Source organism: Tachysurus fulvidraco, chromosome 5 (genome assembly GCF_022655615.1).
Source record: "Tachysurus fulvidraco isolate hzauxx_2018 chromosome 5, HZAU_PFXX_2.0, whole genome shotgun sequence".
Classification (NCBI taxonomy): Eukaryota; Metazoa; Chordata; class Actinopteri; order Siluriformes; family Bagridae; genus Tachysurus; species Tachysurus fulvidraco.
Window position 1 is genome coordinate 20,245,849 of NC_062522.1, and position 27,352 is coordinate 20,273,200.

Here is a 27,352-nt window from a genome sequence, read left to right on the forward strand (position 1 = left end):
TAAATATGAAACCAATTAATTTGGCCTGTGCTTGTTTTCATGCATGGGGCCACCAGGATGACTAGACCATTCAGAAATGCCTCTTCAAGCAATCGTACAAACCCATAGTCTAGTACATACTATAAGTAGTTTATTACCTCCTGGGGAATTGAGTAACTCCACAAGACTGAAATGAGCAAGTTAACAGTGTAGATTACATAGATGTCAAATATAAAGTGTGCTTCAAAAGTCTGAGACCTTATTGAAAATCTAAGGTTTAAATAAAGTAAAATGTACAACTATATATATATATATATATATATATATATATATATATATATATATATATATATATATATATATATATATTAGATCATGATCACGTTATCTGCTATGTACAAACGGTCAGATTTAATCTCTTCTCTTAAAATGTATTAATTCAACACAATTTTTTATAAGGTATAACTGATAATGTTCAACTTCAGGTGATTATTAGTAGTCAAATGCAGTTTTTCAATTAAGAGGAGTTTGTATTTTTATAGTTTTCTTGGAAATTATATCTATTAGTATTGTATAGTTAATTTTAATGTACTTGGCTGCTCATTAAGATTAAAAAAAGGTCTAAGCTTAATCCTTTCTTTTCTGACCCTCAACCTAAAATGGGTTTGACACCCCTGTATTAAAGCATGTTTTTAGACAATACTCAGATGGATTTGAGCTACAACAGATCAGCGTTTCTTAGGAGACCAAATAGTAAGAAAGGCTGAGAAAAGTTCTGAGTTTGCATTCAAATTGTTGTCAATAATATAATTGTAAATGAAAATTGTATTCAATTAAAAAGCCGTTTTACTCATTAAGTTAACATACATCTAATTCAGCTGCCTATGTTTGTATGAGCTAGGAATAATCTTCTGTTAAAGACAGAACAGAGAGGAGAGAAACTGAAGGGTTACAACTGCAGAGGAGAAACTGGATTTTGTTTTGTGTGTGCTTGTTTGCAACCTCATCCCCCAGATCATCTCTTTCCAAGTCTGCCAGTAAGACACACACACAAACACACAGCTTTCAGACCCCTCTACAGGAGCTTACTTAACCATGCAGAGAGAACATCTGCACCTTTTTCCTGCGTGAGGCTTCAACTCCATCACCATTGTGCATAATGGTTTTCTGCATACAATGGCAAGACAAACAAGATAAAATTGAAAATATATTCAAATTACTAATTTAACACTCTCGCTCTCTCTTTCCCTCTCTCCCTCCCTCTCTCTCTCCTTTCTCTCTCTCGCTCTCTCTCGGTCTCTCTCGCTCTCCCACTCTCTCTCCCTCACACACACACACACACACACACACACACACACCATCTCGTCCTGCATTGACATCCTCCTACTTGGCTCTGTGAATTAAACTGTCATTCATGATATTATGCACTGTTTTTTATGCCCCAGCTCAATAACCACACATTCACTGTGGTCCATAAATGTGATACAAGGTCTAAGATTTAATATCTGTACTATCTCTATGCCCTCTAAACTCTGAAGTTACTGACTTTACTCTGGTCATCATGCGTGTCATTTACGTGTCATTCACATTTGTGTCTATGCAGCACACGCAGAAGTCCTGATCGTGTAGGTCATCATTATACACACTCGTGTAGAACATCATCTGATATTACGCAAGCTGGTTCCTAGTTCTCCATGCAATATGACGATGATAAATACGCTTAATAGAAACCCGATCTGCTGCACTTACGTCGTGAAACGTGTTAAGTCCGTGTTTGTGCTGCTGCAGCTGTTCATGATCAGAGCGGAGATATTCTCTCTTCGCTGACTGAAGACACATTGTGATCATCTCCGTGCATGACAGCATCTTCTCCCGTGCTTTCTGAACGACTAACAAGAGGAACTCAAACTAGACAGGATCCTTTTGCTTGTAAGATCTACAACAGATTTGCGGATGTTCGCTTCACAGCTCGGTGATACAGTACACTAACCTGCTCCAGCCTGCGCTCGTCCTCAACCAATGACGCTAAAGAACTTTCGCTGACTAGAAGCCCCGCCCACCAGCACGCTGATTGGCTCGCATCTTATTCCAGACTTTACCGGAAAGAGACTGAAGCTGTGATTAAAACTAATCAAGTAAAACTACTGCATTAATATTAGATTATTTATAAAAAGTGAGAGGCTTAGAGTATTTGTACACTCCTCTGCTGCTTTTTCTTCTTCTTCTTCTTCTTCTTCTTGTTTCTTCTTCTTCTTCTTCTTCTTGTTATTATTATTATTATTATTATTATTATTATTATTATTATTATTACTATTGTTGTTGTTGTTGTTGTTATTATTATTACATTTTACAAGCTGTTTAGATTATTCAGCAATAATTTCTATTCTATTCACCAATAGAAGTGTTAGTGATCTCAGATGCCTTAAGCGAATGTGAACTGCTTTATAATAATAATAATAATAATAATAATAATAATAATAATAATAATTATTATTATTATTATTATTATTATTATTATTATTATTATATCATCCTTATTAGTAGTAGTAGTAGTAGTAATGGTAGTGGTATTTTGTTGTTGATGATGTCTTTATGCTGACTTTACGAGTCCCCCCCAAAAAACAAAAGAAATCAACAGTGCTATCTGGTGGTGTTTAATGAACCTAAATTTATTGTTCTAGGCATTATTATTATTATTATTATTATTATTATTATTATTATTATTATTATTATTATTAATAATGATTTTTTATGTTTTTTTGTTTAAGTGTTAAACTTGGTAATATTTATATGAACCCATGCGGTTGCTAAGTGTGATGTTTAGACTGAAACCCATCATAACGTCACAGTGTTGGGAGTCACGTGACCGGCAAAGGCGGCTGTGTGGAGGACCTTTAGTCAATGGAATAAAATGTATCAACCGAAACAAAACGTGAATGTCTGTCTTCTCTACAGCTGCTGAACCTCAGGTACCACATAACTCCATTAAACCAGGTAATGCTTCTTTGTGACTAAAAATAACGACACTCCGGAAATATGGGCTTGTTTTCTACTAGCTAGTTAACTAGCAGTTTCCGTTTGACAGTCGCGGCGAGTAGCGCTAGCTCCATTATTTGTGCTAGCTGATGATAGCGAGCTAATGCTAGCGAGCTAAGGCTAACCATAGATATCTACGAGGCTTGCGAGCTAAGGCTAGTGAGTTCAGCTAGCGAGCTAAGGCTAGCGAGTTCAGTAAAGATGCGGTTGAAAGTCAGGGAACTTACTCTATGACTGTTCACTTAACTGGCTGTGTTCATGAAACCGAGTAACTAAGATTGTCACTATAAGCGCAAACTTGTGATAACATGTATACGGAAGTTTTAATGTAATGTTAAAATAAATGTTTTAATTTGAAGCTTGCTATTTAAATGAATACTAGCTGTTTATGGCAATACTTTCTAACTTGTTGGCTAACTTAGCTCCGAATATTTTGCCCAGCGTTTACGGGGTTTTACTGTAGCGTTCAACATACAGTTTAAGTAACAGACTGTAAAAATTAAAGGCGTGTAACGGTGTTCGTCATGTTGTGTTTGTTATATATCATACTACATAAGCTTAAATGTTTACTTCCCGTCAGTGCAAGTGTATGATCGGTTTCCTTTACGTGTCAGGGGTTAATCTGATGATACAAATAACAAACATGCGTTTAATACACTTCTGTTTTTCCTTTTCTTTGAACAACGTAACTGGAAACCCGTTGTGATACCCGTTGTGTTACGTAACTATCGGATTTACGGTGGACTATTGATATTTGGTTGTAGAAAATAGTGATGTTGGCATGTCGGGGCAACTCTTCGTGTTGGTTAGAAGCTGTTTAGAGGAGTGTGTGTGTGTGGCTGGTGATCTTGTCACCTGTGACTGTAAGTAGGTGTGTCGAGAAGTTTGCAATGCTGCCACATCCAATCCTGCAACAGGAACTGTTTTTCTTACCTGGAAAACAAAAAGAAGGTTTGATGAAAAAGCGGCACATTTGCCTTAGTGTTCTATTCATTTTTATTCTGTAAGTGTGTGTGGTGCTAAATGTCGATTCAGACCCATGATTGATTATGCCAGCCTGGCAAGTTTGAGTATTTGTATAACTGCTGATCACGTGGGACTGACACACAACAGTCTCTGGAGTTTTTTTATGCATTAAAGAAAAATGGGCTCAGTCTCTAAAACAGTATGGGGCTCTTGCAAAGAAGACATGGTTGTGATATTTAAAAGTAGTCATACAGTTTATGGAAGCAGTATTAAAGCACAGTTTTGCTAAATAATTTTTGCTCTTGTTATCAGCGTATTCTGGGATCATAAACAAAAGAGAGCTATGAGAACAAGTAAAGCACTTACACATATCTAAAACATTGTGATGGACTAGCATACCATCCAGGGTGTTAAACAGGATAGGCTCTAAAATCACCCTGTCCCTGGTCAGGTTAAAGCAGTTATTCAAGACAAATCAATGAATATCATAATACATCTTTGTCAGGTACGAAGCTCATGCTGAGAATGAAAACTGCAAGTGAACATATGAGAGGAAACCTCTCATAAAGTAAACCACCTCAGATGTCACTAAATATGCAAGATGCTTCCTGGGCAAGGGATGCGTTCTTGCAACTTTATTGATTATAAATTGAAATGCATTTTAAAAATGCATGATGGTTTATAACTATATATATATATATATATATATATATATATATATATATATATATATATATATATATATATATCTTCTCTTGACAGGACAAGCAGTATGTAAGATACTGGAGGTCTGTTGGTAACGAGTGACTATGCAGGAAGTAATAGGTAGTAACACTGAGCTTAATACTACTAACTAATACTAGCATCCCTGCCTAATACCACGGAGCACTTCAAACCTAGGAGCTATACTAGGATCAGGGATACAGAACTATATGTCAGTATAAAACATCTTAATTATTTTACGAAAATTACTCCCAAAACCTAAAAAAATCTAAGATTTCAAATAAAAAAGTTTGTTCAACAGTATCAAATGCCTTGTAAAAGTCAAGAAAAAACATTATTTTAAAGTGTTAGTACAAAATTCTCTCTGTTATTAGTGATAACTAACCCGGCATTTCGGTGCCAGTAGTTTAAAAGAGGGAAGGGCGCAGGCGCACTTCGTGGAATCGATTCATCTTCCCTCGGATAGTAATGCCTGTGAACGTGATGTATTTTTGATATTTTTATTTTAGTTTCGCAGACCGCACTTCGTGTGTAAAAAAGAGGTGTTGTGAAAACAAGCGTTGTGTTTGTATTTGAACAAACACACAAAATCTCATATCTGTAAACTGTCGTGGCCGTAGATTTTGGGATCCAACTCCACAAAAAACATAATTATGTACAATAGTTTTAAATTACGCACAACTAAATTAAAATTTACACACAAATGCTTTGAATTATGTACGATTATTATTGACAGTGTTTTTATTCCATATTAGTAAAACATCTTGATGTGGTGTCATTAAAGTAATCACCTGTTGCAAGACACATTGAACAAAGTAATATAAAGATTGTAGTAGTCTTCCTGTACACACCTAGAAACTGCATGCAATTAGACAGTGAGGCATTCAGAAACCACACTGTGCACTATATAATCTCTCAGTTGTTGAACTAAAGGCCATGCCAGTTTGCAGAGGTGGTCTGAAACTGTATTGCAATTTGAAGTCACAGGATGTAGCATCCCATTTCCAACAGTCACACAGAGATAATTTCTTGGTATTACAGCACAAGGGGTTGAAGCTAAAGCACAGCAAGTCCTACGTAACAGTGGCAAATCATTCATATGATCAGACTGAAGTAAAGAATGATATCTCTAATAAAACTGCATATCTGTCTCATTTTCCCCTACATGGCATCTATCTGACACAGGCTTTTCTGGAGTCAAACTATGTACCATATTAAATGATGAGCAGGCTATTGTCTGTCTACACATTTCTGCCCTGTAACACCTTGTTCCAAGTTATCAGAAAATATTTATTGTAGTAAATCTCTTAGTTTAGTTACAGTTATACTCAAAGGTTTGCAGACCCTGAAAGGAATTGGTAAACATTGCCATTTATTTGGGATCGATTAAGGATGGGGTCATGTGAAGACATTAATTATGACACAGTTGTTTGACTCCTTTTTAAAAAATAATGATTACTGAAATCACCTAAACAACCCTGATCAACAGTTTACATATCATTGAATGTTTGGCCACATTATAAACACACCGGTTGACTCACAGAGGTTTAAACAGCTATTAAAGTAAGGTTTCCACACCTATGACTCATTGTAATTGTAATTATATTGTAATTAGTGTCTGTTCATAAATAGTCAGTGAGTTTCTCAGCTCATGAGGTGAAGCACTGACTTGGCTGGATACTGCATCATGGGGAAGACAAAAGAACTGCTAATTGACCTACGTAATAAGGTAGATAAACTTTATAAAGCAGGAAAAGAATATAGAAGATATCTGAACATTTGAAAATGTCAGTCAGTACTTTTCAATCTCCGATAAAGAGGTGGAAAATAAGATGTTCTGTTGATACTAAGCCATGGTCAGGTAAACCAAGAAAGATTTCACACACTACTGCCAGAAGTATTGCTCGGGAAGTAAAGAAAAAGCCACAAACAACTTAGAGAGAAATACAGGCTGCTCTGGAAAAAAATGTTGTTGTTGTTCAAGGAGCACAACAAGGAGGTACTTGAACACAAATGGCCTGCATGATTGAGTTGCCAGTAGAAAGTCGTTACTGTGCTCATGCCACAAAAAGGCCCACCTTCAGTACACCAGACAGCACCTCGACACCTAGACTCATAGCTTCTGGAGCAGAGTCATTTGGAGTGATGGGACCAAACTTTATAGTAACAAACAATAAACACTATGTTTGGAGAGGAGTCAACAAGACCTACGGTAAAAAGTACACCATCCTCACTGTAAAGCATGGTGGTGGATCTCATGTTTTGGGGCTGTCTGAGCTCCAGTGACACAGGGAAGTTAGTGAAAATTGATGGCAAGATGAATGTAGCATGTTATCAGAAAATAATTGCAGACAGTATCCATTATACAGCATGAAAGCTGCACATGGGACACTCTTGGATGTTCCAACATGACGATGTTACAGCAGAGAAAGGTGAAGGTTCTGGAGTGACCATCACAATCATTGAGTCATTTTGGGGAGATCTCAAACCTGCAGTTTGTGCAAGACAACCAAACAATTTACAGGAACTGGAGCCATTTTCAAAGAGGAAGGTGCAGCTTTATCACATGAGAATTAAGTACCTCATGCACAATTATTACAAAAGACTGCATGCCATCATTAATTCTAAAGGGGGCAATATACAATATTAAGAACTAAAGGTATGCAAACTTTTGAATAGAGATGTTGATGTTGTTTTGTTTGATTGTGCCATTCTGTCATGCCTTACATTTAACTTGATTCCCATAAGAAATAAAATCAATTTGTTTTGCCTTCTCACTCGTTTCTTTAAAAAAATGGTACACATTTTGTATGGAAACTTTTGAGCACAACTGTATATGTTGAAATGTATTATCTTTTTTCTGCATGGAATAAGAATAAACTAAACTGTAAATCGGGGTGTACTGTTTTCATTGTGCACACTGAAACACACAATGCAACTGAAACAACCTTGAAGACCTTTTTTTTTTTTTGGCCAGAATTATCCTTGTGAAATTACTCTTTTCTTATTCATTTACTCTTTCATTCACAATTATGCTACTGTCCAGAAACATTCTGCCTTCCTTTTATATACAACTATATCAGTTGTGAGTTAACTATAACTTAACTATGTTAACTATATCTTAACAAAACGTAGATTCATACTCTTTGTATTCAGTCAGAGTTACTTATACTTAATCACACACAGAAATGTCTTATTAGAAACAAGAAACATGCAGACAGCAGTAACACTTTAGTGAACAACAACTCAGCTATTCTAGTAAGTACTGCAGATCCATATGTCCAGGAAATTCAAAGCCTTTGTGTGAAGCAAAAGCCTTCCATGACCAGAGTGCCTTAAACTTGTTAGAACCCATAACAGCCAGTTCTGCTTTAAGTATGTTTATTAATTCATTGATAATTCATTAATTCATTCAGGATCTTAAGATGATCTAAAGGGATTTTTAGCAGAATGAAAGCAAAGCCCGGGTTCTTTGGGGACAGATCATACTCTTTATTCATATAAGCAAATAATGTGACCTCTATTTCATCCGAGTCTATGGGTCTTTAAGGAGAGATTTCTTCGACTTTAATAAAATATTAATAATGTCAGGAATTTGTTTAAAAAGAAAAGTAGCATATCCAAAGCGCAGCACAACCATAGTTTATTAATGTATTACTTTGGAAGAAATATTCTCCCAACCTTATTCAATTTTAATGAGAGGCTCATTTTTATATTGTGCTTCTTAATGAGAGACACAAAAGGCTTGTGTGCAGGTAAAGTTTACTTTTTGAGCAAATGATGAAAGTGAGACTTTCAACATTAAATGTTTTTTAAATGTTGTCTAATTTGTGTCCTGTAAAGTCAGCTGTAGTAAAGGGAAGTATAGCAAAGCAAATAAAGATGCTCATTTGTAAGGGGTTAAGTTTACTGCCACAGTTCTGTCTAGCATGCACCGTAACTGCCTTCTGCATCATTGTTGTGGCTTTAAATAAAACATTACTTGTGGAAGGAAACTTATTGAGAGGCCAAGAGGCACACGAAGGGCTATAGGTAAAAGACTAATGCTAAATGGACAGTAAGCGATTTAAATGCAGTGAGAGTCGCATGTAATTCTAAGTGTTTGCTAAAAATTAAGGTACAAATGTATTGTTACATATTGCAATTTTGCTTGGACTTGTGATCAAAATTAGTGTATTGTGTTTATCTCTATGTATCTCTAAATATATATTTATAACCTGATTAGGGATTAAATGTTCCTCTTTATTATTCTTCAGTGCTTTTTCTGCTGAACTTCTTTGTCACTGTCTTTGGTCTAATGCTTGTTAGAAAAGTCGTTCCATAGATTATGGACTGTTTATAAAACAAAATTATGGTATTTATTGAATTTGCCCAAATGACCCATATCTGATTGTCAAACGCAGCCATATCATATTGTTTTATCAATACATGTCCATTTCAATTGGGTTTTATTTTTCTCTCTTACAGATGTATCTGAGCTACAGCCGCTACTGTTAATGGCTAAACAATGAAGGCTCAGTTACAAATAACAGGTGTGTATTTCAAGAAACATGAATTTGCCTGATTTAGCCAATTTTCACTTGATTTCACTTGAAAACAGATTGTATTTGTGCATTTGAACATCATTTATCTACTTAGTTTCAGTTCAAGGTTGTATTCTCTGTTTTTGTTGATACTATGGTTTAACCTTTTGGTTGCTAGTTTTGTCAGCTAAGCTGAAAGAGAACAAGAAGAACTGGTTTGGGCCTAGTCCATATGTGGAGGTGGCTGTAGATGGCCAGTCGAAGAAAACAGAGAAGTGCACCAACACTTTCAGTCCAAAATGGAAGCAGCCGCTCACAGTGTAAGTTTGAAAGGATGATATGCCAGGCTAAGCTCACTGTTTTCTTTCATTTATAGTAATATTGTTTTCTCTCTTTTTTTCTTTATCCATTTGCTTATCTTTTGCTTTTCTTAATCTCCTGTAGAATTGTTACTCCATTCAGCAAGTTAATATTCCGTGTCTGGAGTCATCAGACCCTCAAAGCAGACCTTTTGTTGGGAATGGCCACTTTAGAAGTCAGTGAGACCCTCAAATCCAATGACATGAAGAGTAAGTGCTGTTGTCTTTCATATTTGGTTTTAATGCACTATAACTTGTCAGTTTTGTGTGTATGAGACTTTCTCCTTACTTTACTCTTGAGGAAGGCAGGTGAACTGGATTAGTGCATGATTCACGAAGGCTTTTATAGAAACTGCACCCCCCACTAGCCTTGTAAACATGAACCACTAGCATGAAATATTGTCTTGACCTGCTAGAGTTAGTGTTGGTGGTGTTGAATACTTTGCAGCTTTTAATACTCTCTGGTTTCTTGAGAAAAATAACAGCCATATGTATTGGACTATGATGGGTGTCATCTAACATAAGAGAATTCAATTTTAGGTGAAATTTTCTAAATATAGAAAATGCATAAATCTTGGACATGTAAGTTTTAGCCCAAAGAGTGTCATGCTGTGATATGATTTTGTGTTGTTGTAGGAGGAACATTTCAGTCTTATTATTTCCACATCAACAGGTTAAAGATGTTATGCCAAAATATGTTATGTCTAAGACTCATTTTTGTTTTAATGGATTGTCTCACCTGGTTATTGTAGATTTGTACTTAAGAACTGCTGCTGTATTTATATAAAGATTCTAATGTTCATGCTGAACACCCTTTCACACACAGTACTGACTGATTTGATAGTACTTTATTATTGATAACCCTTGATACTTTTTGCCATTGTCACCTAAATCTTTGGCCAGAATTCTATTTTCTGACAATGTTTTCTGTTAAAGCCACCCTAGGATTAGAAGTCAATTGAATTGATTTATTATTAATCTTATAACCTTATTTATTGTATTCTTCTGATGGTGCTCTTTCCCTTTTTTTTTTTTAAGTCCACGAGGTGATCCGGACTCTACCTCTGAGCGCAGATGCAGAGGGCAGTGACTTAGTGGGAGATCTGTCTGTGTGTCTGGATGGAATGCGGGTGGATCCTGAAACATTTGCTTCTGAGGAACAGAGGCACAGTAAGACAACTTTTCTCTGAGCCCTACTCATGTTTACCCTTTACACCCATCTATTCAATGCCAGAGCAAAATGCTGTTATACCTGTGAAAAAACATGAAGGCCAACAAAGAAGTCTTCACTGACATGCAGAAAACATACAGTGCTTTTAAAGAATAAATTCTGTCAGATGTGTTATTTAGCATTAAAAGCATGGTATTGGGTTCTGTGTATTTTCTCTAACTTACATACTACATCAAACCATTGTTTTTGTTCATGTGAATGCGATTTGCCATTTCTTGCATGAATTAAATGGGTTTTTTCCCCCCCAGATGGTCTACCAAATAGGGAGTTCAAGCTAGAAGCCACTGGAAGGTACAGCAGCTTTCTCCTTCTTTTTATTTAATACACAGCTGTTACTGTTTACATAAATATTTATCATCTAATGGTTTTGTGATTATCGAATCCAAGAATCAAACAACGTACCTTAAGCCGTAAGCAATCTGCAATTCTTATTTAGGTTGAACATTTTTCCCTTTATTGAAGAATTTCATCCTGCATAGAACTTAATTTTCCTGTATTTGTGTTTTGTTCATCTCAGATCGAGTCGAGATTCCTCACCCTCGAGTGACATTGCTGATGATTCTTCTCTGCCCAATGGCCATGCTGTGGGCAACACAGCTTCTCCCTCAACTTCCACAGGAGCTCTGCGACCTCCAAGGCCTCCAAGACCTCAGAGACCACCTCCTCCCTCTCCACAGAGACCAAACTCCTCCACAGGTACCTGTTTCAGAACTATAATAAATTAAAAATGCACTGCAGGATACACTGAAATTCATTTGTTAAAGCTTTTTTGTTTTTCCAGTGAATATAAAAGAAAATACTGAAAATGACGATAGTTTGATTTATACTGAATAAATAGTTTTATAAAAATTGTGATATTATTGGTCTCATTATTCAACATTTGTCAATCTGTTCAGCGTCCTCTACTGGCTCTACACCAACCCACGGCAGTGGTGGTCCAAGTCCAGACTCATCCCCACGCTTATTTGTGAATGGAGAAACGGCAAGCCAGGGTTCGACCTCAGGGTCAGCCCTGAGAGTGAGCCCCACTCCACGTAGAGTTTCTCCCATCAACAATGGCCCACTTCCTCATGGGTGAAATTTTTTCTTTGACTCTGTATTGAAAAAAATGATAATTTATCAGATTCTAGGATATTCATCACTCTTTCATTCGCTGAGTTAAACTCGGTAAAAAGATTCTCTATTATAATCCTTTAGCGAGCAATTATACCTGTTTAATTGTTACCCTGTTTAGATTTTTAATGGAAAAACACATTATCTGACATGCTTGTGTTTTGTATATTGTAGCTGGGAGCAGAGGGTGGATCAGAATGGTCGTATCTACTATGTGGATCACATTGAGAAAAAGACCACATGGGAGCGGCCTGAACCTTTGCCTCCTGGGTACTGTAGTCTAAGACACTGATATTTCAAGTGCATTGATATTTGTCCTTGGATATGTTTTGGGTTTTGGTTTAAGTCTGGGTTTTGGTTTAAGCCTGAGTTTACATTTAAGCATGGGTTTAAGTGGATTTAGATTTAAGCATGGGTTTCAATGTAAGCCTACAATTTTAAGACCAAGCGTATTTAAAAACTATATCTTCATGAGTGCACAGAATGAATGGTTATTAAAACGTTTTTTCTCTGTAAGCTGGGAGCGCCGTGTGGACCCAATGGGCCGGGTGTATTATGTGGATCACATTAGTCGGAGCACCACATGGCAGCAACCCACTGCAGAGTCTGTGAGGAATTATGAGGAATGGCAGAACCAACGTAGCCAATTACAGGGAGCCATGCAGCAGTTCAACCAGAGATTTATTTTTGGGGTTAGAACATACATACCTCGCTTTACTACTTTCTAGCTGCTTTCATTGTTTCAAATACAATAAATGATTTTCTGCCATAAGTGAGTGTGTTTTTGTTTCTTTCCTAATTTGTGTTCTCTCTCTCTCTCTCTCTCTCTCTCTCTCTCTCTCTCTCTCTCTCTCTCTCACTCACTCTCTAGTTACAGGATCAACTAGCGCCAGCTCCTAATAAAGAGTTTGATCCACTTGGTCCTTTACCACAGGGATGGGGTGAGACAGTCACTAAGACATTCCAAACTAGTTAGCTTACCTTTTCCATCAGTCTCACAAACCTTTTTAATTGTGTGATATGTGACATCCTGAATTATGATTTTCTAAGTCTTAAATAGTCTGCCCTTTCTGTTTACAGAGAAGCGAACTGATTCAAATGGGAGAATGTACTTTGTTCATCATACTACACGTTCCACACAGTGGGAGGATCCTCGAACTCAGGGGTAAGAAAATACTTACCGGCAAATCGTTTAATCCCAAAATCTGAGATTACTTATGTTTAAGTAAGAATATATACATTCCAATTAATGGTGACATAAATAACAACTCTGTGGAATAATTGTGTACTTTATATAACTATTATATAACGTTTCAGGCTTTTAAATGAAAAGCCCCTGCCAGAAGGTTGGGAGATGAGGTTCACAGTGGACGGGATTCCATATTTTGTTGACCACAACAGGAGAACGACCACCTACATCGACCCTCGCACAGGGAAATCCTCACTGTGAGCCTTTCAGCGTTCTTGTGCATGGGTGCCACTTAAATTAAGATCTGTTGATTTTTATTATAAAGCTGGCTAAATGTTTGTGTCAGTAACAGCATAAAATATGTTTCTTTAAGGCTAAAGAAGGTCAGCTCATCTTGTTCATTCTAACTTTGTCTCTATGCCAAACAGTGAGAATGGCCCTCAGATTACCTATGTGCGTGACTTTAAAGCTAAAGTGCACTATTTCCGCTTCTGGTGTCAGGTATATCTGCAGTAATGTTCTTGCTTGTATAAAAGTCAGTCACTATATACATGCAGTTTATTATGACATTCTTTCCTGTAACATTTTTTTGCTTACTATAGCAACTGGCAATGCCTCAGCACATCAAAATCAACGTCAGTCGCAAGACACTTTTTGAGGATTCCTTTCAGCAGGTCAGCTTTTAGCTTTATGCAGCTGAATTTGCTTCATCTGTTGCTTTAAAATTCCTAATTTACAGTTGATTATTACGAATATTGATGCAGAGTTGAAAAAATTTATTTCATAGATCATGAGCTTCCACCCACAAGATCTGAGGCGGAGACTATGGATCATCTTTCCAGGAGAGGAGGGACTGGACTATGGAGGCGTAGCTAGGTGTGTTTATTAATCGGTTATCTAACTTCATGAACCTGTAGGATGTGTGTCATCAATTCCGGAGAGTACATTTCTAGAAGTTATTTTTAGAAAATTGTGTCTGTGTCCTTTTACAGGGAATGGTTTTTCCTGCTGTCTCATGAAGTTCTGAACCCCATGTACTGTCTTTTTGAATATGCGGGTAAAGACAACTACTGCCTGCAGATCAACCCTGCGTCCTCCATTAACCCTGACCACCTCAAATATTTCAAGTTCATTGGAAGATTTATTGCTATGGTACACACACACACACACACACACACACATTTTCATTTTATTCCATAAATGCTAAAATAGTAAACCAGTAACCAGAGATGGCTGAGATCAGTGTAATCAATATAATACTTGATGTTTGCCTGAAAGACAGTTTAACTTTAGTAACCATAGTTTTGTGTAATGGTTGTGTCTCACTGAATCTGACCTATTTGTTTTAATTACTTATCCTCTCCCAGGCTTTGTTTCATGGAAAATTCATAGACACCGGCTTTTCTCTGCCCTTCTATAAGCGGATCTTGAACAAGCCTCTGGCCCTGAAAGACCTGGAATCCATTGACCCTGAGTTCTACAACTCACTAATCTGGATCAAGTCAGTGAAACTGTGCTGCTGTCTATTATAATCATATTATTGATAACAGATTGACAGATCTGTCAAGGACTGCAAAAAAGAACAAATGTATTTGTGAGGTTCAGAATAAAGTTCTATATTTTCTCAGAGAGATTTAATAGATAATGGTACTGCATTTGATGTGTGTGGGTTGGAGACGTCATCTCTATCATCTTTGTTATAGAAATATAAGGACATTATGACAGGGAGAATATTTTGGAAGATGTGTTTGCTGATGTGTTTTTCTGATGATCCTGTTACTGCTTTCTTCTAAAATCTAAAGGAGCTCTCATTATACAGAACTCTCTCTCTCTCTCTAAACATAATGGTACTTAACATGTACTAATGTTTGCAATGGCATTTACACACAGGGAGAATAACTTGGAGGAGTGTGGGCTGGAGATGTATTTCTCAGTGGATAAGGAGATCTTGGGTGAGGTCACTACTCATGAACTGAAGCCTGATGGAGGAAACATTCTTGTTACCGAGGAAAATAAGGAAGAGTACATCAGGTACAAGTATTGTAAGACTTTATTGTACAACTCCTGAGTAGACTCACAATCCAGCCATCTAGCTTTTTCAAGAGTCTTGCAGATTTTGTCACTAAACATGTGCTGCCTCCTTTTACATGAATAACCACTCTCAATCCTATATATGGATCAAAATGTTTATTGTGTCTGTGTTCAAAGTTTATCGTGTCTAAGTGTTCCAGTGTTTACTGCTAGAAACCAAAACATTGAACTTTTGGTGGTTGTGGCTAGAATAATATATAACAGAAAATATATGACATGGACCGAACATTTTTAATTTCAAATCTTTAGAGACCTCTGCTGTCTGTATGGCAAGTTGCTCTTACTGACTCAAAATCCATACTCTTTGCAAGTTGCTTTTAAGCAAACAGAGCCAGGAAATGTAAGCAGAAGTTTGAAGAGAAGAAAAATGGCCAAAATCATTGCATAGCTGTAGTGCAGGCCGGACTTTATATTGTTTTAGATTATAAAGTCCACCTTTTATACACTGAACCATCATCTTTAAAGATCTGTATTATTTTTATTTCTTTTTTCCCCCAGACTGGTGGCAGAGTGGAGGTTATCCAGGGGGGTAGAGGAACAGACTCAAGCTTTCTTCGAAGGTTTCAACGAAGTCTTGCCTCAGCAGTATCTACAGTATTTTGACGCCAAAGAGCTGGAGGTAGAGCTCATAATATTAATTTACAGTAATTTCTCGTACTCCACTCCTCAACATTGATACTTGTGTTGTAAAGGTATACACCCATGTGTTTTATAGGTGATGCTGTGTGGAATGCAAGAGATTGATCTTTCAGACTGGCAGAGGAACACAATCTACAGACATTATGCCCGCAACAGCAAGCAGATCATGTGGTTCTGGCAGGTTAGTCTGCCCTCTTATTCACAGACACTCATAAAGCAATTTGAGAAATGAGCGTGGTGCTTGATGGAAAATTGCTTGTTGTCTCAGTCCTTCACTCTCTATCTGTAGCTTGTGAAAGAAATGGACAACGAGAAGAGGATGCGATTGTTGCAGTTCGTGACTGGGACTTGCAGGCTTCCTGTTGGAGGGTTTGCTGACCTCATGGGTAAGTGTGTAATGAGCTGCTCCTGCATGCGTTATATGCATTGAGCTGTAACCAGGCTGATTTTACTAATCAGTATTAAGCTAACGATGTTGCGTATCAACATTTTAAGTAAAATATGAAATACTGTTTTATTCAATAGGGAGCAATGGGCCACAGAAGTTCTGCATCGAGAAAGTGGGAAAAGAGAACTGGCTTCCCAGGAGCCACACATGGTAAGTTTCCTGCGGCGCATATGGTGAGATTCGAAACCTTTTAAGGTGATGCATATCTCTTTTACTAACACGAACTAATTCTGACTCTAAGACAGCATTTATTTGGCTACAACAAAAAAAAATCGCTTATCCTTCTTTGGTTTTTGTTCTTCATTTGCCTTGAGATTTTGCCGCTATGCCTTACGAGGCAGTAGTAGCTCAGTGATTAAGGCATTGAGCTACTTGGCAGTTGATGGGGATATAGGTTCAAATCCCAGCTGCCACAAACTTCTCATTTGTATCACGTCTCAACTTAGCTTTGGATAAAATTGTCACACAAATGATGTAAATGTTTGACTATGTACCATTTAAAAATAAGGCTATTTTTTTTGTACCATAACAGTTTCAACCGTTTGGACCTGCCTCCCTATAAGAGCTACGAGCAGCTCAAAGAAAAGTTGATGTTTGCCATTGAGGAGACAGAAGGCTTTGGCCAAGAGTGATGCATAAATTCGCACCCCTGCATGTCGTTTGCACGTCTCCATGGCAGCAGTTTACTATTCAGACTTACCTGAGAGAATGCTGCTGAACGACTGAAACAGAGAGGTGTAGTGAGAAGATAAAACTTCTTGAGAGCACCATTCTTTCCTCACATCACCTAGGCTCAAATTTCCCCTCTGATTTCAAATGCACTTTTTGAAATTTCACCATTTTGTGGTAATTCTGTCTTTGTTAGTCATCTGTGTACCAGAATGTCTGGGCTTAAATGAACTAAATCTCACAACTAGACACACACACACACACACAGTCCAGGCTATGCACCCTGGTTGGCTGGATTCATAATTAGTATTTTACAAGATTTGTTTTAATCTTGTACATGCCTCATTTACAGTTGGGTACTTGTTTTTCTGGCAGCATTTATAGTAGCCTGACTGTATGCATGAATTTTCCATTTTATTTTATAGGCTCTCTATCATTTGGGTACCTGTCTGCTGAGTTTCAGAATTTCGATCAGAGAGATTTCACACTGAAAAAAACACTGAGACATGAGCTTGATAGCTAATAGATTTTGTCAGAGGTTTGGAGAGTTGATAAACATAGAAGATGTTGGGCTGTTAAATCTCTTATGAAAACCAGGAGAGGATCAGCAACTAGTTTTAGTCTTCTGGTGTCTAGAATCAACCTTCCAATTTTATAAATGGGTGCATGCTTTTAGTGCAAGTTAATCCATCTGCTATAAGTGAACCAAATTATCCCAACAAGGGAAAGGAGTTGGGATGGAATCGTCCAAGTCTATTTTCCTTATATCTGAAATAATATACAAATCCTTCATCTAGTTTTCTGAGAATCTTTTTAAAATGAGCAAGTTAGGAAGATGTAAGATATAAGAATGCATTTTTAAATACTATGATGTACATGTCATTGTGGTAAAAAATGATTTATAAATCTGGTTGATACCATTAGGCTTTAATCTAGGAAATAAAATTAGTTTACGGCATTTGGCAGATGACCGTATCTGTATGTTGACAAGCCCATGAAACGTTCTAAATTGAGCCGATTTTCATTAGACGCGAGTCTGACCATGCACTTGTCACTTTCTAGTTTTCTGAGCAGGTTTAGATTTCTCCAAAACTGTCCTGAACACCTGAATCCCTTTAAAGACCTTTCCATGCTTTAATGTAGAAATCACAAGTCGAATGCGATCACCAGTAACGATTTTGCTTGGGTATTTCAGGTCTTCTACTGCATAAAGGTGCTTCATTTTCATTACTGGTGTTTTCTTTTTAATGAAATTACTGATATGGTGTTTGTTTTAGGAGCTAGAATTATTCTGAAAAAATGCAATGCTGTGTATTTAAACTATTATGTTAATATACATTTCAACAGCAAAATCTTGCCACGTAGTTTTGAAGAGCATAGTGAATTGTCTGCTTTCACTGTAGGGTCTGATCATATCTGTGTTTGGAATAAAAGCGAAATCAATCGTTAATAGCAAGGTTAGTATAGCACTAGCTCAAAGCCCAAATAGAGATAATGAGAGAACTTAAGTGAAACAACTCCCCTCTCTAAACTGTGAGCTTGTGTTGTTTATGTGGGAGTTGGAGTACATAATTTCTTAATTACTTTGTGTTTAAATCGAATGGATTGAATCGATATACCTGAATAGGTCAGACATCATTAACTTTAATTCTTCATGTGTCAGTACAGTAATAAAACAGACAAATGCACTCCTGTTTAAATTACGTGTCTGATAAATAAATAAAATAAAGAAGCAAACAGATCATCAGTCTGTTAGTTCTTGGCTAGTTACTGGATTAACCTGCCTGATGTCAAAATTATGCAAAATTAAAAAATATAATTTTGTGATGTACAGTGAAATGGATTCCAGTGCTGAATTAAATTGTCTTTATTTCTGTGAAATCAACTATTTATTTTGTAAAAGTAGTTTTTCAAAGATCCACGATGTCCGGCAGTCTTTGTACACCACTGTGTTAAGAGTACGGTTTAAATTTACAGACAGTACACTGAACGATGTACTATTGACATTAAGTCGATCTTGATTTTTGTCCCTGTAGCCAAAACAAATCCGTGATCATATGCTGTGGTGTGATACTGACTGACAGTACAGCTCTATCCGCTCTAACCGATTTGTGGTGATTTGTCAAGAAATTGAGGTTGTCATTCAGTTGCCCATTAACCCCCGTGTATGTAATCATGTCTTAAAAACCATTTTGCAGGAAGTTTCAGACTGTTTCATCGCTTTATTTTCTTATCTAACAAAGACATTGTAAATCTTGTAACATTTACCTTATCTTTTAATAAGTGGGGTTTAATGTTATTTTAAACTAATTTTATTTTTCTTATGTGGATGTGTACAGTTGGTTGATTCTTGTCAAAATATTATGAACTGAAGAAATAAATACATAATGCATAACTGCTCTTGCTTATGTGTCTCTTTGTTATATTGTAAATGAATTTCAAATAATTATGCTTATAATTGTTTTGGAAAATAAAGCACCTATAAATTTGTTTTGTTTTTTTTCTCTTAACCTCAGTTGGCTTCGGGATACACAGGCTATTCGAGGGGTGCATCTATTTCTGCCTGAGGGAATTTCAATCAGTAATCAATCATTTGTGTATTAATTACAAGCTATTTCATTTCAGGATTGGCTGTGGTTACTTGCTTGCTTCTGTTAGAGTTGTGTTAGAGATGTTGTATACAAAGAGTATACAAATGTTCTGTACTTACAGTAATGTACAAGGGTTTTTGACTATAATGAGGAATTCCTCAAATACAATTAATTTAAAAATGACTTTTGTTCCATACGAATGTCTCACTCATGTAGTCATATGTTATGCATTTTGTACAAGAAGCCACACATACGTAACTAGTGTGTGTAAGAAAGGTGATAAGAGAGAAACGGAGAGGGAAGGATGCAGAAAACAGGAGTCTGGCTTTGTGCCTCCAAGCCTTTGTCATGATTCAAAAGCAGCTGAAGTCTTGAGGAATCACAACTTTGAGGCAATTCCTTGCTAAGGAAGGAAAAGAAGAAAGAGTGTGTTTCATGGTGGTATACATCTCAATGAGAGGGAAAAAAAAGTCACTTGCCTTCATGAATATATCGTGAACAGAAACCTCTGAGGCATGTTCAGAGTCTGACTGCGTTTTTTGTGAGTGCACAAAGATGTTACATAAAAGTCCTGGATCTAGGACATGGCAATCAGAACGAGTACAACTAATGAGTAAGTGAATCTAACTTCTCACATTTGTCGATAGAGATTTAGAGAAGAGACAATAACCAGTGAAAAGAAATTGTCATCTTATTTCTGAGCATCCTTATTTTATAATGACATCCTTTTCATCTAGTCCTAATAATAAGATGAAGCATTTACATAAATGGAGTTGCCTGTTTATATAGTAATAGTAATAGTAAGTGTTGTTTTTCATAATATGTTCACAATTAAAGTATCACCATTTTTAAAACATTCAGATGGCATTAAATATCCCTAGAAACAAAATGGTGAATGGGACACTAGTCTATTGCAGGCCACCATTCACATAAATTTGGGACTAGTGACAATTTAGCATAAACAAACCACCTACTGATATGTTTTTCGGGCAGGTAAGAAAAATACCTGAGAACCTGGAGGAAAGCCCAAAACAATTGTAACCTAAGCTTAGGTTTAAACTTGGGACCCTGAACTGATAAAGCTGGGCTATTGTGAGAGACAGGAAACATCTATTATGTTAAACCTAGATCATAATTAATGTGATTTGATGCACAAGGACACTGACCCCTGCTATCATGTTCACATACTGTATTCCTTGAATCTAGAAAGTTTAAGGTTAGAAATTGAGACTTTTGGTGTGTCTGTGCCAGTAATAATATTAGATTCCTTCTCTTGGCAGGCCGGCATTAAACTTAATGTGATTTTCATCTTTTGTATCCCATAAAAGTCATTCATTCCTTATCATTTTTCACTTAAATGTACAAATCAATGTGATGGTTTTCTGATTTAACGTTAGACCTGTCTGAGCTTCAGTAGCAAGTAGCAATAGTGTCTTTATCATCACACAGTTCTGCATCTAGTACTGTAAGTATGATGTCCTGCCTAACGCAAAGACTGTTAGGCTGGCTCATTTTATAGGGATCCAAGAACTTTGCAATTGCAATAATGAACACAAATCAAGCAAACTCTGCAACATTCAGAAGAACTTACAAATTTTTCAAAATGGCCACAGATTTCCTGCAGAGTTTGGCCGAGACGTCATGTCATCGTCATCCCCGCATTCAGCCAAAGCTCGCTTTGATTCAAGTGTGTTGAACATGAGTACAGTTATCTCAGAAAGTAATTACATATGTCTTCAGTCATGAAGGGTCTGAGTTTTAAGCCACATCTGAGTTAGCATCAGTCCACAGGCTGTATTTGACCCTTACGTACAATGTGTTGTTCAAAAAAGTACTCAATTAGCTAAACAATAATGAGCCATTACCTTTTAATTTGTTCACTTCATTTATTTCATTCCAGCAAACTTGGTCATGCAAACATTGGGGACTTGAGCTCGATTCAGATTGGTGGTGAAATTATTCTAAGACTGTCAAGACATTATGTGGAGAATATTCTCTGAAGCCTCAGCAATCACAGCCTGCAAATGAGTTAAACAAAGCCAATGAGATTGTGTCTGGTTGAGGAAGTGCAGTTAAGTGGTTAATGCTAAAATCCCTGCAATAGCTTGACCTCTGCTCTTTATCTACAATCAGAATTAGGTTTTCAATCCATAGCATTTATTTATTGTTGTCTTCAGGGAAATAATCCTAAGAAATACAAATTTCCTTCTTTCACGCATATAAACCAGAAATTATTACCATTATTCTTCTGAGTTAATACTTTTATTCAATTATTTAATTATTACATTTGCACACTCTTGAATTGTAAATAAATAAACATACACAAACCTTTATTTTAATTTAAATGATATGCAGTAATGGGTGCAATGTTTGTTTATTTATTTTATTCGACCTTTTTTCGGGTTTGAATTGGTGTTATTTTAAATCATCTTCAGGGTTTTCCTGTGAACACTGTGATGTGCTGATCTATTTAAATATGAATCAGTATTAGCACATGTCCAGTTTTGATGAAAGATTTGCACCAGCTCGTGACCAGCATATCTTACCTTCACAGAGAGAGAGAGAGAGAGAGAGAGAGAGTGAGAGAGAGTGAGTGAGAGTGAGAGAAATCCACAGATGGCAGAAGGATGTAGAAAGAGCCTTATTTGTGTCTGTAGCTTTAGTTGTATCAGGGACCTCCCGTAGCTAGAACTTCAGCTCAAACTCTACATCTGGAGCTGTGTTGTTGACTAGCCATTGTCTGTTAATTCAACTGTCTCAGCTGCTGGGAGAGCATCCTCTGAGGGAGCTATCACGAAGGATGTTACAATGTCCACTGAGGGAGCTGTCTCCAAGCCTGATGTGTTTTTATGTAGACAACCTCTAGGTAGGCAGAAGCAGCAGAGGTAGAAATTTCTCTAGGGTGTTACAGTGCAGGCTCAACATTTGAATGTTCTGATGAGCAAAATAATCATGGTGTTCCTCTCTGCATTGAGCCACACCCAAGTAGCCCAACTTTCTGCCCCACATCTTGCTGTTCATTTCATTCTTGGCATTTAAGGAGTCCTGAAAAGATGCAAAGCACACAAATCTGAATCCTCTGGAGCAGCTGTTCTCTGTCACCACCTGCAGGAGGCAGGATCATAAGGGAAGAAATGAGCACAGTGTAAGATTTTCATTGCATAACTAAAAGAATAAAGAATAATATATACCAAATGCAATTAATTAAAGCACAGTGTAAAAAAAAACCCTGACATTTGAACCTTGCCTGGTAAAAAAAACATACAAATTTGCACAAGTGTTACACTTGGTTACAATATACACATGCTAATCATGCTTCACAAAGCCAAAACTTATATAACAGAATCCTCAAAAATATCCAAGTTCTTGACAAAAACGTTGCCTATGTTGTTATTCCTCATGGTCGGTTTCCTGTGAGACCACAGAGGCTCATAGGCCGTTCCAGAAGAAGTTCTACATTGAACATATCCATTTACATTACATTTACATAAAATAGGCAAAATGTCATTAAATTAAATTAAAAAAAAATATATATATATATATAATAGGTTTCATATACATACAGAATTATTGGAGCATTAGTAATAAACATAATGCAAACAATTAATTGAAGCATTAATTGAAGTATTTATTCTAGGGTTAGGGTTAATTAATTTTTTAATTAATTATTATTTATTCTAGGGTTAATTGAAGTATTTATTCTAGGGTTAATAAAATGCTAGGGCAAATCTTTATCCAGGAATCTCTTCCTGACTGCCCAGTTGAGAATAGATTTTCTCCCAACACACTTATGGTTTCCCAGATAAAAGGCAATGTTTGGTCAGTGTTAATGTACAGAATAAAAACAAACAAACAAACAAACAAACCCCAGAATTTTAAGCTGGTGACATATAAACACAGCGTTTCATTATTAACATCCATAAAACATTTTAATTTACACCTTTTAAATTTTAAGTGCAAGTCTTTCTAAATAAATTGTACACCTCTTTAAAAACAAAACAAAACACAAAGAAATAAAATTCACGTGTATTTATAATTGTTATATTATCGTATTATCCTTATCATTACAAGCAGAAATTAACAAGAGGATTGTAAATTCATTTATCATAAGAAAATATTTCTATATATCAGGTAAAATAGAAATAATTGTAAAAAGTATGCGTTAAAGTACGCGTTAAAACACGTTGTGATGAAATAAATTCATTCGATTTGATCAACAACGTTCTAATCTAATCCGGAATGACTCGCGAGGCTTCCATGTTTCCGTAGGGACACTTTGTGAGACGGATCTATTTCCGCTAAGCCACCAATAAAGAAAGGACTCAGCGGCGCCAAGCTCTTGGCTTCGCGGGTCAATTTTTAAAAGTTGTTTTGCAGAATCCGATTTAAATCGGAGTCATCACAACAGCAACCATGGTGAGACTCGATCTATTCGCTTATAGCCTTTATTTATTAATGCTATTGTTGATATTTCACGTAATAACGGACAATAATTAGCCATAAACACGTATTGTAGTCCGGCAGCGACGTTTGGCCTACGTTTGTTTTGCTAAACCGGCGCTAGTTCTGCTGAATTAGAAGCAATTACAAAGATGATTAAGGCTGAGTTTTTATATTCATGTTCTGTTCCGCGAACATGCTTTTATTTATTATTAATTCTTAAATATATTGTATTTAAAAGCAGCTACAAAACGAGCTATTACACAATGAATGGGAAGCTAATTAGCTTAGCGATATGTAGCTACGGAGCTAACACCGTGCTAGCTTGTTAGCCAGTTAGTGTGGAAAGTCTTGCTTTGCTTTCTTCACGTAAACGTTTTCCTGAAACTAAGTTACGTTAACTTTGTTAGCTCACAAAAACCACCGGTGTGAAACGGTGTGCTATATGGAGCTAAAAGCTAACCGATGCTTAGGCCAATGTTTACAGTTGCGCGTTGTATTTCAGGTTGGTTCTCTTACACGCGTATGATACAGAGGCGCGCTAGAGTTACAGCCAGGTTTACTTGATTAATACTTACTACTATTTCACAACGATCTAAGTGTCTTGGTGTTTGTTTGTCTTTTCCAGACGGTCGGGAAGAGCAGTAAGATGCTTCAGCACATCGACTACAGGATGCGCTGTATACTGCAGGACGGTCGGATATTTATTGGGACGTTTAAAGCATTCGACAAACACATGAACCTCATCCTGTGTGACTGCGACGAGTTCAGAAAGATCAAGTAAGTTGCAACAATAGTGCTTCAATGTTGTGCTCCGTCTACAGGCGTTTTAGTTTGCAGCAGTTATAATGAATCTGTTTTACACATCTCACTGCTGTCTGTATTCCGCTGACCTCTTTAAACAAAGATCAACACTAAAACCCAGAAAAAAATGGTGCTATTATGGGTGATTAAAGTAAAGCCACCGATTCATTCTGGGATCATAAATAAGCAAAAAAAAAAAAAAAACCCAATTAAACTGAGTTTGGAATTAAGTGAATAAATTATATCACATCATGAGAAAATAATCCTACAGCTTCAGAAGACAACGAACATTTGCATTTACACTTAAGAGCTCAATGATTTTGCTTTTTCTAATATGGTTTTAGTGTGATTGTTCTAAGATCCTGACCTGTGTGAATGTTTTTGCAGATTCTTTTCTGCTTGTTATTCTGCTAGGGTTTTTGTCACGTGTGTAATCGGTTGGTTACTTTGCCACTGACACTTTTTTTGGTTTTGAAATGGCAATTTCATGATTACTTCTATTTATTTATTTTTTTATACTAAAAGTGCCCTTACTCTAGTGTTTTTGTGCCATGTTTTTTCACTCCAAACTGGTTTAAATTGTGATTTTTAAATTTTTTTATTTTTTATGGTGGTTATGCTTTGGAAAATGTCTGCTGAATTCAAATGATACTCATCATTATTGTTCCATAGGCCCAAAAATTCCAAGCAGCCAGAGAGGGAAGAGAAGCGAGTGTTAGGTTTGGTGTTGCTCAGAGGAGAGAATCTGGTCTCCATGACTGTTGAAGGACCACCTCCTAAAGATGTAAGTTTAGACAAGCTTCTTGCCATGCTTTGTTTTCTAATGTGTTAATATTTGCAAGACTTGAACTGTGGTTTCTGATGCAGACTGGCATTGCTAGAGTGCCCCTGGCTGGGGTGGCAGGAGGCCCAGGTGTGGGCAGAGCAGCAGGCAGAGGTGTACCAGCCGGAGCTCCCATGGCCCAGGCTCCTGCTGGACTTGCTGGACCAGTGAGAGGAGTTGGTGGCCCATCACAACAGGTAGGTTACAAGTGCTTTGTTTAATTCTAATTAGGGGCTGCAGTCTCTACACCATGCCTCAGAACTTGAAGTAATGGTTTGAGGGAAGGTGTATGTGTACTGACTTTAAAAAACAGCTTCAATTAAATTATTGCTGCTAGTTATTGACCATTGTTTTCTTTTGACATTTGCCAGATTAGCTTTTTTGCAAAGGTTTCAAAGCTTTGCTGATTGATGTTTGCTTGTACTTCCTTACAGGTAATGACCCCTCAGGGCAGAGGCACAGTGGCCGCAGCAGCAGCTAGTGCCAGCATTGCCGGTGCACCGACACAGTATCCGCCAGGCCGTGGTGGCCCTCCTCCTCCCATGGGCAGAGGTGCACCACCTCCAGGTAACCTACACTCGCCACTTGTTGGTACCATTTGGGAAAAAAACGCTCTTGGATCAGTTTAAAGGGGAACATTCTACCTCGTACTAACACCCCTTTCAGTTTGCGGAGTAGAGTGGCAGCGACGCTAGTGATTCTGTAGCCATGATGAACACTTGTGCAAACTGAGACTGATGAGGAATTTCAAAAGCAGGATTATTCTGAGCTCAGAATCACACTTGAATGCAGTGTTTGATTGTGAGCCTTGATCTTTATTGTTAAACTGAACCCTGTTGTCTTGCATTGTTGTTAGGCATGATGGGTCCTCCCCCAGGCATGAGGCCACCTATGGGCCCACCGATGGGCATGCCACCAGGCCGTGGTGCTCCAATGGGCATGCCCCCTCCTGGTATGAGACCACCACCACCACCAGGAATGAGAGGTGAGGATTGTTGAGTCCAGTCATGTGTAACTTGAAATATTGTGCACTATGTAAGGCACAATTACAGTACAGACATGAAGGGCAACAGCTAAATGTTTTTAACCAATATAACTATATTATAATAAAATTTGCATAATCACAAAAATAAAAAATGTGTAAAGTAAATTTGAATGTGTGTAGTGTTGAAGCATAGTTAAGGTGTTAAGTGACTATGGATGTATAGAACAGAATAACCTTGCTAGGTGGAAAACTGACTTTCAAAATCTATACTTTTTAAACATCTATACGTTTGTGGCACAATAAATGACAAGTGCTGTTGGCCATGTTGATGTATTGCAAGTTGCTACATGTTCTCAGAAATCATCTTTTTAAGAGCACAAGAAAAATAGGTTGTGATCTTGGAGATACTGGGTCTTAAATATCTTGTAGCCTTACTGAACCTCAGGCATTGCTAAAATGGGAGAAACCAGTATTTAGATAAACTTGATGCTAGTCTTTGATTACAAAAGTGTCCTTATTTTGTTTGTTTTTTCCCCTTGTCCATCAGGGCCGCCTCCTCCAGGCATGCGTCCCCCAAGACCTTGATGCACACTGGATGAGAATATTATGAACCTTTTGTTATCAGTTCTGGGCTCTTGTATAGTTTCAAATGGTTTTGTTTTTTGTATTTTTCTTTATTTTAAAATAAAGTGTCTATTTGACGTTTTAAATAAAGACTGTTTTTGTTGGTATGATTCAAGTCC

The 27,352-nt window shown here is 37.0% G+C and overlaps 3 protein-coding genes across 5 annotated transcripts in view; 2 read left to right on the top strand and 1 right to left on the bottom strand.

Moving 5' to 3' along the window:
- necab3 (N-terminal EF-hand calcium binding protein 3) overlaps nt 1-2,012 on the bottom strand; it is a 44,067-nt gene extending 42,055 nt beyond the window's left edge. Inside the window, exon 1 of the mRNA XM_047814195.1 lies at nt 1,729-2,012. Within this exon, the coding sequence (XP_047670151.1) occupies nt 1,729-1,845 (117 nt within the window). The 5' untranslated portion in view covers nt 1,846-2,012. The remainder of the gene's footprint in view (nt 1-1,728) is intronic.
- An 804-nt stretch (nt 2,013-2,816) lies between these two features.
- On the top strand, nt 2,817-19,361 carry itcha (itchy E3 ubiquitin protein ligase a). 3 transcript variants are annotated; one of them, XM_027147027.2, is made up of 24 exons: nt 2,817-2,973; nt 9,172-9,236; nt 9,406-9,547; nt 9,672-9,796; nt 10,625-10,756; nt 11,066-11,108; nt 11,335-11,513; nt 11,714-11,891; nt 12,105-12,200; nt 12,448-12,622; nt 12,802-12,871; nt 13,011-13,095; nt 13,248-13,376; nt 13,548-13,620; nt 13,722-13,793; nt 13,907-13,995; nt 14,112-14,271; nt 14,487-14,620; nt 15,010-15,150; nt 15,709-15,829; nt 15,926-16,030; nt 16,139-16,235; nt 16,375-16,447; nt 16,830-19,361. In XM_027147027.2, exons 2-24 carry the CDS (start codon nt 9,212-9,214, stop codon nt 16,927-16,929), a joined length of 2,544 nt encoding a protein of 847 aa, XP_027002828.1. In that variant the 5' UTR covers nt 2,817-2,973; nt 9,172-9,211; the 3' UTR covers nt 16,930-19,361. The 3 variants fall into 3 exon arrangements, with proteins under 3 accessions (XP_027002828.1, XP_027002830.1, XP_027002829.1); XM_027147029.2 differs by having other exon boundaries at nt 2,819-2,973; nt 12,808-12,871; XM_027147028.2 differs by having other exon boundaries at nt 2,819-2,948.
- A 4,454-nt stretch (nt 19,362-23,815) lies between these two features.
- On the top strand, nt 23,816-27,340 carry snrpb (small nuclear ribonucleoprotein polypeptides B and B1). The gene is made up of 7 exons (XM_027147088.2): nt 23,816-23,973; nt 24,626-24,777; nt 25,474-25,585; nt 25,669-25,821; nt 26,059-26,191; nt 26,481-26,609; nt 27,157-27,340. The coding sequence occupies exons 1-7, from the start codon at nt 23,971-23,973 to the stop codon at nt 27,192-27,194; spliced, it is 720 nt and encodes a 239-aa protein (XP_027002889.1). The 5' UTR covers nt 23,816-23,970; the 3' UTR covers nt 27,195-27,340.
- Nucleotides 27,341-27,352: the final 12 nt, after the last annotated feature.